Source organism: Olea europaea, chromosome 21 (genome assembly GCF_002742605.1).
Source record: "Olea europaea var. sylvestris chromosome 21, O_europaea_v1, whole genome shotgun sequence".
In the NCBI taxonomy this organism is placed as follows: Eukaryota; Viridiplantae; Streptophyta; class Magnoliopsida; order Lamiales; family Oleaceae; genus Olea; species Olea europaea.
Genome location: NC_036257.1, coordinates 17,628,967 through 17,643,447, shown reverse-complemented (window position 1 = coordinate 17,643,447; position 14,481 = coordinate 17,628,967). Strand labels below are relative to the sequence as shown.

The 14,481-nt window shown below is 29.0% G+C and overlaps 1 protein-coding gene across 1 annotated transcript; it reads left to right on the top strand.

Moving 5' to 3' along the window:
• Window positions 1–10,319: 10,319 nt before the first annotated feature.
• Window positions 10,320–10,778, top strand: LOC111370231 (anthocyanidin 3-O-glucosyltransferase 5-like). Its single transcript, XM_022991916.1, has one exon. It carries the CDS (start codon window positions 10,320–10,322, stop codon window positions 10,776–10,778), a length of 459 nt encoding a protein of 152 aa, XP_022847684.1.
• The last annotated feature ends 3,703 nt before the right edge of the window (window positions 10,779–14,481 follow it).

Genomic DNA, 14,481 nt, shown 5'->3' with positions numbered 1-14,481 from the left:
TGACTGTTTGTTGCCCTTGGTCTTACACATAGGGGCTAGACTTGTGATGTATTGACTTCGTAGAATGGTTGTTGTAGTGAGTTGTTATATCAATCAATCGATCTTAAAAGATCTTATTTAGAAGATCATTTTGCAACATCTCTACCTACTTTGCCTGTTCCATCAACGTTCGACCCTTGCATGGATTCGACACCAACATAGTAGTTCGGCCTCCCACATGGCAATTCAGCAAAACGTGCTACATGGACAGGTTGACGCATAGTGCAGGCCCAAGTTCACTCGTTGTGTGACTATCATGTGGCCATGTTTGGAGCCTCCTTAAAAGAGGTGTAAAAATAGTCTCCCAAGTTCATGTTTGAATATGCATATAATACTTGAACTTTTAAGTTAAAATATGTTGCCCATGCATGGGTTGTGTTTTTAAGAGTCAGTGCTTTGACATGTGCTTTTTTCGTTGGTTGAACCTATACCTTTTTAACCTCTCAATTGCGGAGGAATAATGCAGCACATATGTATTAAATATTTATCTCAGGCCACATTCTCTCTAGTTATTTTAAAGTAAATAAAAATAAAAATTAATATCCATTAAATCTCAAAATTCATAAAATTACACATAAAAGCATATTCCATATAGTAGAAAACGATTTAGTTAATTAACTAGGGTTAAATTTGATATTCTAGTTTAGAAAATTAGGGAACTTAAAGTCAAATCTAAAAAGTTCAAATTTTGCGGCTACTCAAAATTGGTAATCAGAGGGTTCATATTCTTTTATAATTTTTTAAAAAATATTACCAAACACCTAAAATAATTGTTTGCAATTGACTCTAAAATCAACCAAAAATGGAGCATTAGTTTCTACATATATCTAATCATACTTAGCCCCTGTTTGAGACCCCTTTTTTGGAGGGGGATGTATTGACTTTTTAGAGAATGTGTTAAAAAATAGGAAATTTTTTTGAATTTATATGGAAAGTTATTTTATGGAAGAATGTGTGGTTAAAAATGAGTTTTGAAAAATGAATTATGAGAAAAATGGGGTTCATGTTCCCTAATTAAACCAAATTCCTCCTGTTCTAAGTTTATTAATATTCCACATATTTATTTGATAATATTACATATTATTACAAAATTTTAACAATTCTATATGTGATATTAATAACAATATAAAATGACGTCATTATAATAAATATTCGTTTTAGTTATTATACAAAGAAACAAACAATAAATCAAATTTGTTTACCAAATACTAAAAAATTCATATTTTGAAATATAGTAATTTGAAAAAAAAAAAAAAAACAACTATAAAAATTACTAAACACTTAATTAATTCTTCGTGCAATTAAATTTTTCTTTAGCAATACAAAAACAAGACTTGATGTCTCAATATCTTATAATCAAACAATTACATCTATATCGATGCCTCTGTAACCCTAGTTTTTATTACTATTGTATTTCTAATTCTTTCTTATAAAAAGGGGGGCTTTGATTTTCAATATAATATACACAAGTCTATTGACTTTTTTTATATTTTTTTTTCTCTTTTCTCTCTAGTTTATAACACTTTATCAACCTGATTGTCTCAAAATTAAAGTAAACTAATTAGATGAATTATCACATGTCACGTGTACCAAAATTAATTCGATAACATGTGAATTTATATATATGTATATATATATATATATAGGCATCATAAGACATTCTTTGGTTTGTACCGATTTTTATATGACAATTGACTTTGATTTCTAGCTGATGATGAAATATTTTTAGATATTCTTTTATAAAATTTAAATTTATAATTCACCATGTTGTTGCTACTGAAATAGCAAAACATTAAAATTAATATTTTAAAAGAATATTTCTCATTCCTAAAGAGTATGAATTATAATTTTCAATATCTTAAAAAAGTATTGATTTATTGCTCTCGAAGAAGAAATAGTAAAATATAAATTACTTCGAAATAAGTACATCTCTACAAATAATACATGGCTCATGAAGAGTTAATATTTCTAAATAATAATTCGTTGTTGCTATTGAAATAGTACAATATTATAATTAATATTCTATAAGAATATTATTTGCTCCTGAGGAGCATGAACACTAATTTTCAATATTTAGAATAATATTGATATATTGCTTATAAAAAACAATAATAAAATATAACGTACTCTCGAATAACATACGTCTCGAATAGTATATATTTCGTTATGTTCATTAATAAATAAAAATCAAACAACTTAATATTGGCTTATAATTTTTAAAGGAAACAATTTTTTATTATGTTAATATTGAAGAAAAAAAGTATTCTTTGGACTTAACATTTTATATCTGGTGTATTGAATATTGTTGGAGGCTCCAGAAGAGCGTGCATTATTTTTATTAAATAATATAAAATTATATATTGACGATACATTTTATTCTAACAATTTTACGAAAATTATTGTTTAGTTTTAAAACTATCAACTACAATGCATATCACGAACCCGAAGTTCATTGACCAAAAAATTTTTTATACTTTGACATGACTAGTTGGATCAATAATGATATGACATTGAGAATTAAAATGGACATTCAACAAAGAATTAGAGGATTCTTCAATTCAATGAATTCCTATATGATATTTGTTTTCTATATTATTGATCATTAATCATCACTAGCTAAATAGAAACTGAATTCTTTATATTTCTAAAAATGAATTAGTGTAATATATGAGGTTTCCATCACCCTCCACGTTAATCATCTAGATATTATCTGTGTCTAATAAATTTGATACATCTACTAGATGAACACATGATGTTTGCAATTTGAAATTTGCAAAATTTCTGCTCAAATTTTAAATTATGAACATAATTTTCAAATTATACAATCAAGACAGCTTGTCTTTTTATTACTAGTAAATCTACATCCCAAAATTTTCATAAATGTTAGTTGAGATTACAGTAAATTGTTTAACAAAATTGATTTTTAAGTGCTTTCATTTAATTTTTTTGATCATTACTATTGAGAACAAAGTACTGTCAACTTTTTCAATTATTGCACCATATCGACATAAAAAGTTCTCCCTATTATAATTGACTTATGATTATAGCCTAATTCTTTCAATTGATTATTTTGATAGTGCAATATATATATATACACATACAAAATTGATCCACCATAATGTATTGAGATGGAAAGGAGAATAAATGCATAGTTTGAATTCTTATACTCTTAAGTCCTAACGAGTGATATTTTATAATGCAATTTGTTGATTATCAATTTTAATTAACAATTTTCTCAGTTTTAGGCGAAGGAATTAAGAATCTAAAAATAAAATATTAATACATCATTATATTATCTAGATCTTCGCATAAGATTATTTGAACAAAATATTTGACAGATTATTTACGTAGATGCATTTGCAAACTAAAGAAATTAATAACATCTCACATACAAACTTTAAATGCTCCAGCGCAAATTGACTCTTGGAACGACATTTCGTCGATATTATATTTAATATATTTATGGCATGTCTAAATCATGATGATATTCGATTCTAATCTAAAGATCTCCAAATAAAATGGGAGCAATTAGTAAAGACGGTCCCATGAAGTAGGCATGTACTTTTATTGAGTATTTAGACAACAAATTATAGAACTCTAGAAGAGATTCAGGTATCTGATGTATTGAAAATTGAGATATCTCAATAAATTATATTATTATAGAAAAATTTGAATCGAAACAAAAAAAAATTGTCGACAATATTTTGCACATGATATACTGCATCTTATAGCGATGAATTGAAATAAATCCATCGAAATATATTGATCAAAGTAATGACTGACCAAATAAATTGAACGCAATGCTAAATTGAATTTAGTAGAGAAATTTTCTAGATCTATAGTCCACAAATCAAAATGCATTTATTTATGAGAAAAGGATATGAGAAAAATGAAGTCGTAATACATTATGCACGTCTCTCAATATAGTGAATTTCGTAAAGATAGTGTTGAATGAAATCACGAGTCCATATTATGTTATCTTGACGATGCATGAAATTTGAAACACGTGATAGTAAATTTATCTACCATGACTATTAATGTTATCTCTAAAAGATTTAATATGCTTGAAGCATAATTCAAATGATTTTATCATGAGTGGAGTAAATACACGTTGTACACTATTTTCCTCTATCAAGATTTTGTTTAATTAGATTTTCATGATAATATTTTTTACGTGACAACTTTTATAACGTAATTAGAAGAATAATGTACTATTTTTCCTATATCAGGATTTTTTTAAATAAGATTTTAATGAGACATTATTTATATAATGAAGTTTATAACCTAAAAGATTAATAAGAGCTATTTTTCAAATTATCTTGTTACTACACTCATTAAAGATTGATAAATATCTCGTATAATGACGATATTATTTGAAGGCTATATCAAGATAACACGAAACATAATTCATCAGAATTGCATTATTAAAGATATTGACGTACAAGACATAAATGATTGAATACAAGAATTTTCATTTATTGAAATCAAGAGGAGAGATTGTAATCGTTTTCCTTAACTCTAGTTTTGTTCCATTGACTTTTTTTGACAATATTTTAACAAGATATGTTTTTTAATGTGTCATTTAAAGAGTAGTGTTTTAAATAATATGATTATTAACGAATAACAATTATATCCTACAATCCCAATTTTTATTGCCATTATATCCCTACTTATTCCTTATAAATATGAGACTTTGGTTCTCAGTATAATATACACAAGTCTATTGATTTCTTTCTAATTTTTTTTTTCTATTAGTTGCAAATACCTTTCAAGAATAGCATTGAAGATGCTGAAAATAAAAAACCTTATCCAAAGATCCAACTCGTGACAACATGATGTCCTAAAGCAAAATTTACTGCCTTAAATTCCTGTGGCATCTTTGGACAATTACTCCCATGATATAACAATCAAATGACTTGTACAATAATCACAAGCGATTTTTAGAATCCTCCATAATACTCCAAAACAATATCTCAAAAGTTGAATAATACTAAAATCGAGTATATTAGAATTACACATGTTTAACCTAGCGAGCACCTACAGCCGTGCGTGCTGGATCGCTCGGGAGCAAATTTTTTTCTTTTTATAAAATAAATATAATTTTTTTAGCTTATATTACTAGTAATTCATTTTAATTTCAAACATCTCTTCTAATTAAATTGGATAGAGGTTGCTTGTACATATTGGAAGTCATGGGTTCAAATCCCTTACTAATCAATTTATTGTCCAATATTTTTAGTTCTACAATTTTTACCAAAATTAATGCAATAGGGAGGGCGCCACAGGGATTTAGACGTCTGAGCTCTTATTAGAATTATTAAAAGTTTGACCATTATAGCACTTATTGAATTTTGACACTAAATTTAACAAAATAATATATTAGATTTTAATAATTTTAATGCAATTGTAAAGATTTGAACTCATGCTCTTCCTTTGAATTATACAGAACCTAGCAACAAAGTTATTTGGTGAGTACAGTTTATTCTTATAACAGAATTATATGCGTTCAACTTGAACAAAATAATTGTTATATTTAAATTTTAGGTCTTGTTTGATTTCATTTATTTCAGTTCTCTCTTCTTTTTAATCATAACATTTTTAATAAAATAATATTATACGCAAATTCCTATTTTTTTTTATTTTTTAACTACACATTCTCAATCAAATCACCATTCCAAAATGTATTTTTTTTGCAAAAAAATAAAAATAAATAAATAAATAATAAATAAATTAAAAAATTAAAAAAAGACATCAAAATGCTCTTAATATTTTATTACGGTCAACGGTTGACGGCCGACTACCGCTTGTGCTAACTCAAAATCTTGAATCCGCCACTATTTGTTAGCACAAACTTATTTTGATTGAGAACACGTCACAAGAGAAGAAACTCTCAAATTATTATACAATATGGTATGGTTGAAAAAGATTTAATAAATTAATTAAGTGATAAAAATAAATTCATACAAATATCCATTTCGCCATTGTTTGATGGGGATTAAAATCAGATTTTAGCAAATTTTGGTAAAAGTTGATAAATATATAGTTAAAAGTTGTAGATTTCATAAAATATATAATAAAAATTCATTGTTGACTTTAACTTTAATTAATATTTAAATTTTAATATGTACCAACCGGGACGAAATAAGAACATTTTTTGTAAAATCATACAATTGCAGAATTACATTATTATCCGCTCAAATAAATTAAAAAGATGGCTACTTAACTTAATCACACATTTTTTAACATAAATTTCATTAAAGAAACTTGATTTTAAAATTCACCACCAACCTCATCATCAGTCGAAAAATCCCTGCACAAAACAAATAGACAAACTCGATTACATTAGAAACATGCTGCATTATCGGGGCCTATGTGGCCCGGGTAATGGCGGGGGCCAATTGAGGCCCTGATAATGGGGTAATCCATTACATTATTACTTCTTGAAATTGTTTATTTTAACCCTAAGCATCTTTCTTCGGCTTCTGCAATTCTTGATTTCTCTTTCAACAGTTCAATCAAGAAACATGGCTTCCATTTTCAAGATCCCATCAAGCTGTATTGCTCACTCATCCACTGGTTTTAGGTCCAAAAGATCTTCTGACCAGCACAGGTTCTTAGTCAATCTCCGCACCAAAATCACCTTTGATATCAGACTTTCATCATCCAAATTGTCCCCGTGCACCAACAATTCCACCAAGCAGGGGTGGAGGTAGAAAATTTGTTCGGTGCGAACATAATTTAACCTATGTCGGACATTGAGTTTTGATCATGAATTTAATGATCATAAAATTATAAAACAAAATCATGGGATCGGACCCAAAAATAAAATCAGTGTACATTTAAACATGTGTTTTATTCCACTTCCCCTGTTGCTAAAAAAAAAAAAAAAAAAAGGAGAGAGAGGGTTTGGGCCTAAAATTTCAGTGTTCTCAACATGGCTCCGCCCTTGCCACCAAGTGTCTCCTTGGTGCAAGTTCATGTACTACATCACTTGCTTCAATTTTTAATTCATTTTCTTGGAGCAAAAACTTTTTTGTGATTTAGTTGGTCATTCATCCATTACCAAGACAATCACAATTCTCTCATCTTCTTTTCTTACATTCTCACAAATTATTATTTTATTTTTTTCTTGAACAAAGAAGGCTATTCTTTTAGTGGAACTTTTGACACAACTAATTGGTCAGAGTTTGTTTGAGTTATACGAGGAACAGTTGGATAGCTGTATCCTAAAAGGGACAAGTCAGAGGTCATTTCTACTGCCCAAGTTCTATGCTTTGCCAACCGCAGAGGATTGAATCTCTTTAAAGAGAGCGAGATATCCACGTCTCCATCCATCGCATTCCGTTCTTTTCCTATTTTTATTTTTTTATGCCATTTTTTTTATTGGAATTTCTCTAACATGAAACAATTCACATTTAGTAAATATAAGTCCATACGGTGTTATTATCCTGAAAACCATAAAGAAAAATGGTGAGGAAAACCTATAAACTATAATAACCGTAGAAATTTTGGATGTACAACTTTTGCACATTAAAATGAAGGAATATTGAAGCCTAGGTCTCTAAATTAAGTATGTTTGGGTTATGGTGAAGGTGAACGTGAAGGTGTTAAGAGTCATATGTTTTGAATGAACGAGATAAAAGGTAGGGCTGACCCTAAGATTTTTGAGACCCGAACTTTGCTATTTGTATACTGATTTATGATACTTTGGTTGACACTTGCATTGTTGCAAGTGTCAATTGGATGAAAAAATTGTTTGAAATTTAAATTGTTCAATAGGATAATGTCATGTGGCAAAATCTAAATTAAAGTGTACACCATAGGATACATGAGGTTCAAAATTTAAAGATTAAATTGCTATATAGCCAATAAATTATGAACCAATTTTTTATTATTCATCTTTTACTCCAAGAACTTTTTCTCTCTTTCTTCGTTTGGCAGTATTTCCTTTCAATTGTGTTACTCAAAGAGGAAAATTTGACAGGAAATGGTGACATACAACACTTGGCATTTATTCATTAGAAGATGAAAATTTTAAAAATAAAAATAAAAAATAGAATCATAGTTCGCCACATCAGCTCTATTAATTTTTCCCGTCCAATTTCTCTGTTCGAGTGGCTTAATTCATTTCCTTTACCTTTCTCCTCCACACTCTTTTGCTCTATTAACAGCTTGTTTGAGCCCCATTATTTAGAAAAAAATGTATTCTTCTACAGTATTTTGACATCATTTTAATCACACATTTTTCAATAAAATAATGTTACATATAAATGCAAAATTTGTTAACCACACATTTTTCATCAATGCACTATTCAAAAATTTATTTTTCCTTCAAAATGGGGCTCAAACAAGGGCTAAGTAAGTTTCACTCTCTATTTCCTTCCCTATTAGGTAAAATTCCATTTTCGTTTTCATCTCCACCCTTTTTATTTAATTGATTATCTTAGTCCAATTATTTTTGCTACTATAATGAAGGGAAGTGATTAAATGATATTCCATTTGGAATTGACAAATGAAGGCTAGCAAAAATTAGTTGTAAGGTATTCGTTTTCCACTTTTGGAGAAGCATCATAGGAGTTCGTCAACATAGCCATACATTATTGGTTGAAACTTTTAAGATCTGTATGAAATTGAGAATTTCTGCTTTGAAAATGGTGAAGAAAATGCTTTTTCATCTCCATTTAATTTTTTTACTTTACTCTTGTTAAAAAAATTTTGGTGTTTATACATTTATGATTGGTTTTTTTATTCTGCCTTGGGTCATTGATGATCGTTCGATAAAACTGAAATGCCTTGTTTAATTGAATTAAATGAAGATTCTCATGTAAACAAGCAAAATAGAAATGACAATAGTTTGAAACCATTGGAGGAATATTTGTCTGAAATTGATCATGCAATTGGGACAGAGTATGTGACAACCCAAGTTCTAAAGTTCGAGTGCCACTAAAATCGTACTTTGAACGTCATATTGCACTTTCAAAATGCTTGAAATTTATTTAAATAATATCATGAAATATTAAGAGTCAATAACTAACTTTAAAAAAAAATGACATCAACATTTTGAAAAAATTAATAAAATTTTTAGCAATCTTAATATCAAACCAATAATTAAATAAGTTCTTAAATAAATAAAAGTAAGCCTAGTGGATTTCTTTCACTTGCCAATTCGCCAATTGTCTCGTGCCTTAATTGTCATGAACCATTAATTTCCTGAAAGTAATACATGGATTGATATTGCAAGGAATTTAAGGAACTTCGTACTTACATAAATACATACATAGTGAGACATAAAAATCTATACCAAACATAGGTGATATGAGATTTTCATGTGTAGTACTACTATAATATGGTTGTCCAAACTTAGAACAGATAAAAAGATCTCATAATCAATAATGTTCCAAAAATCTGACATGCACATATAATCCATAAAAATACTTATATACTTGGAACTTCAACTCTTGACCCACATACTAAAGAATATACTATATTTATATTTGTATGTATTTCACAGAGAAATGAATGTATTTAAAAATGGAACATATAATACCTATTTATAGCGGCCACCATTATTTGAGAGATCTAATTCAATTGAACTTTGAATCTTAAAAGTGAGAAAATCTTATAATTATCTTTACCGTATTTCAACTAATGGGATAAGGTAATGAATTTAAAATAACAAAAAAGAAATTATCTCCATAATTTCTAAAATTAAATAAAGTAGAAATAAAATCAAAATATTATCTTTATAATTTAATAATTCGATTTTAATTGAAAGAGATAACATCAAAATATTTACTCAATTATTTTTTAACATTAAATAAATAAAAGGGAAAATTGCAGTCGAGGTACCAAACCTTTCGTTTATTAGCAGACTTTGCCCAAACCTTTAATTTGTGCCACTGGAGGTACCAAACCGTTCAAAAATCTGCACCCGAAGTCCAAATGGATGGAAACCGTCCATTTGACCGTTAGTTGACCAATAAAATTAAACGTTGACCAAATTTTGACAAATTGAAAAGAGTAAAAAGGTAAAAGTTACTTAATCCTTTAATAAAACAATTAAAATAAATAACTAAAACATTAAAACAAATACTATTCATCTCCTTCTTCACCCACCCCACGCCCACCCGCACACCACCATACCCCCACCCCATCCAAAACCAAAAACAGAAATTAAACAGCTGCATTCTTCTTCAACCTCCGCATCCCATCGCACCCCACCATCAACCCAAACCCAAAACAGCCGCCTTTTTCTTCAACCAGAGGATGTGGTCGATCCCATGCTGGATCGGAACGATCAACATTACTACGAGTATGTGAGCATAGAGAATCAGATTCCACAATATGATGGGATCCTGCTGAATACATGGGAAGATTTGGACTCCACAACTCTGAAAGCTTTCGAGGAAAATGAAATCTGGAGGTCGATGGTGAAGATCCCAGTTTTGGCTCAGCAAATTACAGAGCTGTGGAGGTGGGATGCTTTCGGCTCAATAATATTTGTTTCATTTGGAAGTGGTGGGATGCTTTCAGCTCAGCAAATTACAAAGCTAGTTATTGGTTTAGAATTGAGTGAACAGAGATTTATTTGGGTGGTGCGCCCACCCATGAAAGGTGCAGCTGACGAATCATTTTTCACCATAAAAATCGCTGATTCAGATGATACTTTGCACTACTTGCTTGAAGGGTTTTTGACCAGGAGTGGGGTGAGGTGGGGTGCGATGGGGTGGGGAGGTTGAAGAAGAAAGCAGCTATTTAATTTCTGTTTTTGGTTTTGGATGGCGTGGGAGTAGGGTGGCGTGCGGGTGGGGGTGGGGTGGGTGAAGAAGGAGATGAATAGTATTTTTTTAATGTTTTAGTTATTTATTTTAATTGTTTTATTATAGGGTTAAGTAACTATTACCTTTTTACCCTTTTCAATTGGTCAAAAATTGGTCAATGTTTAATTTTATTGGTCAACTAACGGTCAAATGGGCGGTTTCCATCCATTTGGACTTCAAGTACAGATTTTTGAAAGGTTTGATACCTCCAATGGTACAAATTAAAGGTTTGGACAGAGTCTGCTAATAAACAAAAGGTTTGGTACCTCGGCTGCAATTTTCCCTAAATAAAATATAGATAAAATTAAATTATTATTTTAAAAGGAAATTGATTTGATTTACAATCAGTTGAAATTTCAATATAACTAAAAGAGATAAAATTAAAACATCATCTCCATTATTTTATTAAAATTAAGTAAGATTTTAGTAACTTGGGCTTAAGCCTAAAAGGGGGGCCCAAAAACAAAAAAATAAAAATAAAAAAAAAACCCAAGAAGGGGGTGGGATATTATTTCACATAATTGGCTTCCATATAATTTATTTGACTAAATTATTAATCGCGTCTATTTTTTTTATAACGGGCCAAACCTAAAAAATTAAAATTAGGTCATAGGTATGTGTATTACACAGCAAGCCAAACCTAAAAAAATTAAAATTAGGTCATAGGTATGTGTATTACACAGCAAACTCAAGATGAATCTACTGAAGAGATTTCTCAAACATTACCAGTGAGAAACCAATAAAATATAGTCATTCTGATTTTGCTTCATTACTTACCTTTCAAGATTATTTTGAAAATGAACCAAAACCCTTGAAGGATGCGATGGTAAATAAAGATGCAAAAAATGTAGCTCTTATGCGATTCAATACAGATTTTGACAAGGTATCGAACTAATTGTTCCTGGTCATTTATTTTTAACTTGAGAATTTCACCATAACCTAAATCTGAAGCATCAATTTCAATATTAAGAAACTCATATGGTTTTAACAAGGGTTTTGACAGCTGGGTTTACAAATTTTACTGCTGAAGTGTGCTCTTGACTCCTCTTAGGAGGATATTTTTTCTAAGTCTTTGGGCTCTCGTCTTGAAGTTCTTCACACTTTTGGTCAAAGCTTCCTTTGGCCTATGCTCTTCGTTCTGAAGCTCAACTGAAGCCCTCTCTCCATTTGAATCTTCCTTTGGCTGAAGTCCTTGCTGTCTTTTAGAGGATTTGCAAGTAATTTTTAGAAATGATTGATGTAACAATTTTTTGAAATTCTAAATGAGCATTTTTAATCCAAATGAAACTTTAAATGTTGTTTTATATTTGTCTTGCTCATAAATTTGGATTTGCCAAATGTCAGATTTCATATAAAATTTTAAAAATATAATTGTCTTAAAAAGCTTATTTGGTAGATCTTTCTTTTGAGGCAAATGATATCGGATTCATTGAAACATCTTGTTCAAGGGCTTATAATTAATAACCAATCTTGGGGCACCTCTTTCTATTTCACTTTGATTACTAATGTGGAAAGCATAACAACTTCAGATTTCGACCAAAACTCTATAAATAAGCAATTCTTGTAACAGTAATATTTGTTTCTAACGCAACTCTTTACGCTTGATATCACACTCGGCTTTCTCTCTCGCTTATTCCATATTTATTTGCTTAATTTTTATTTTTTATTTAATGTTGAAATCATAACAACTTCAGGGATATTTACTTGTTCTGATTAAATTTTTTTGAATAAATCATCACTTCTTTAATACAGTAATCAAGTAATTCTTTACTCATTTGAATTGGTTTAGACTTGGTAGGAATTTTTTATTCATCGAAATCAGGAATATATGGCGAAGAAATAATATGTTTCTCTCTATCTCAAAAGACATTTGGAATAGTAGAGCATTGATGTGAAATTTGGCCCTTCTTGTCTACTGTTACAGTAGAAAAATAAATTTTGGAATAATGAATTTTTGGAAAATGTATGTTTAAAAAGTAGAAAAACATTTTAAATTTACGTGCAAAATATTTTATTGTGAGAATGTGTGGTTGAAATGAGTTTGATAAAGAAATGAGTTTTGAAATAATGTTAGATAAACAGGGGTTTGGTATGCATTTTTTTTTTTTAAAATTAAACTTATTGACAATTTTCAAAACTGAAGGTTCCTTAAAAAATTTACATCTTTGTAAGGAGGATTAGTGAATTTAAATAAAGTTTCATGGCAATAAATTATTATTTTTAATCCTTCTTCATTAGCACGGAAATGGTAGATTTGAACTATAAAAGGACCACCAAGAATTACTTAATGATCTAAATCTTTTACTGGATGGAAAATATTTTTGAAACAAATACTTGAATTACAAACATAAGCTTTTGAAAGTTTTTATTGAATGTTGAGAAGTTTTCCACTAGCTCCATAAAGGCACTTAGTGGTTTACACAAAATATTTTGTGAGGACTAGTCCTTCCCGTATACAAGTTTGATTAGCTCTTGAATCTATAAGGACTCTAGTTAACTTGAATTCTTGATTTATAATGACAGTCATTTGACAATACCATTTTTAAAGTCGAATTCTATTTATAAAATTTAGACTTGTTTCTTCATTTATTTGAGGTAGAACTTTGAGTTTCAATTTTAGAATCTGAACCTTTAGATTCTTCTTCATATTTATCTTTTGATTTGCCTATTGTAGGAATTTCTAAGGATTTTGTTTTTAAAAAAGACAACTTTCATTTTGACATCTTTCATTTGTCGCTCTAAGTTTGAAATTCGTATTTTCTTACTATTAATTTTTTATTATAGATCAGCAGTTGATATTTTTGACATGGACTCTTGCTTGACCCTGTTTATAATTTGAGACATATTTATTAATGGTTTTTGAGATATCAATAATTGATTAACATATTCGACTTTTTAACTACAAATTTTATCTTTACGACAACAAATCTATTTATCATTACTTGATTTCAAGGAAATTGAACTTTTTTTCAAAATCAGAGTCTTGTTGATTTTGATAAATTTGCTCTTTCATCAGATTCTGAACATTCTTTTGAACCAGAATTGACCATGTTTAAAATTTGGAATTTAAGATTTGAAGATTATAGATTTTCTTTTTCATTGTGCATTGATGAGAATAATGACCTATTTCCTTACATTTCGAACATGTAACAATATTTCTTTTAGTTTTGAAATATTTTCTTGCAGAACTTTCTGTTTGAGGTTTTTGATAATTATTTTCTCTTTGATATAATTTTTTCCTTATATTATATTTGATATGAGTTCTTGTTTTTTTGTTTTGTTTTTTTTTTCTTTGACCGAAGAAAGGGCAATGACATTTTCTAAATTATATTGTTCACAAAATGATATGAGTTCTCGTCGACTTTCAACTCTTTCATTCTTAAGCTTTGCTTTGAGTTTAGTATCATTACATAATGTTAATCCTTCTTTATTAATGTAATTGATCATTTTATGGCATATTGAGTGGTATCATCATTTTGAGTTTTGATATTGGTTCTAACTCTTTTAGCAAAATTTTCAGAAGTCCAAAATCAAATCTCTCTTTCTTTCTTTCTTTCTTTCTTTTTTTTTTTTTTCTTTTTTCAAAATGATTGATAACAATCTTTTCTATCAATAAATTTGG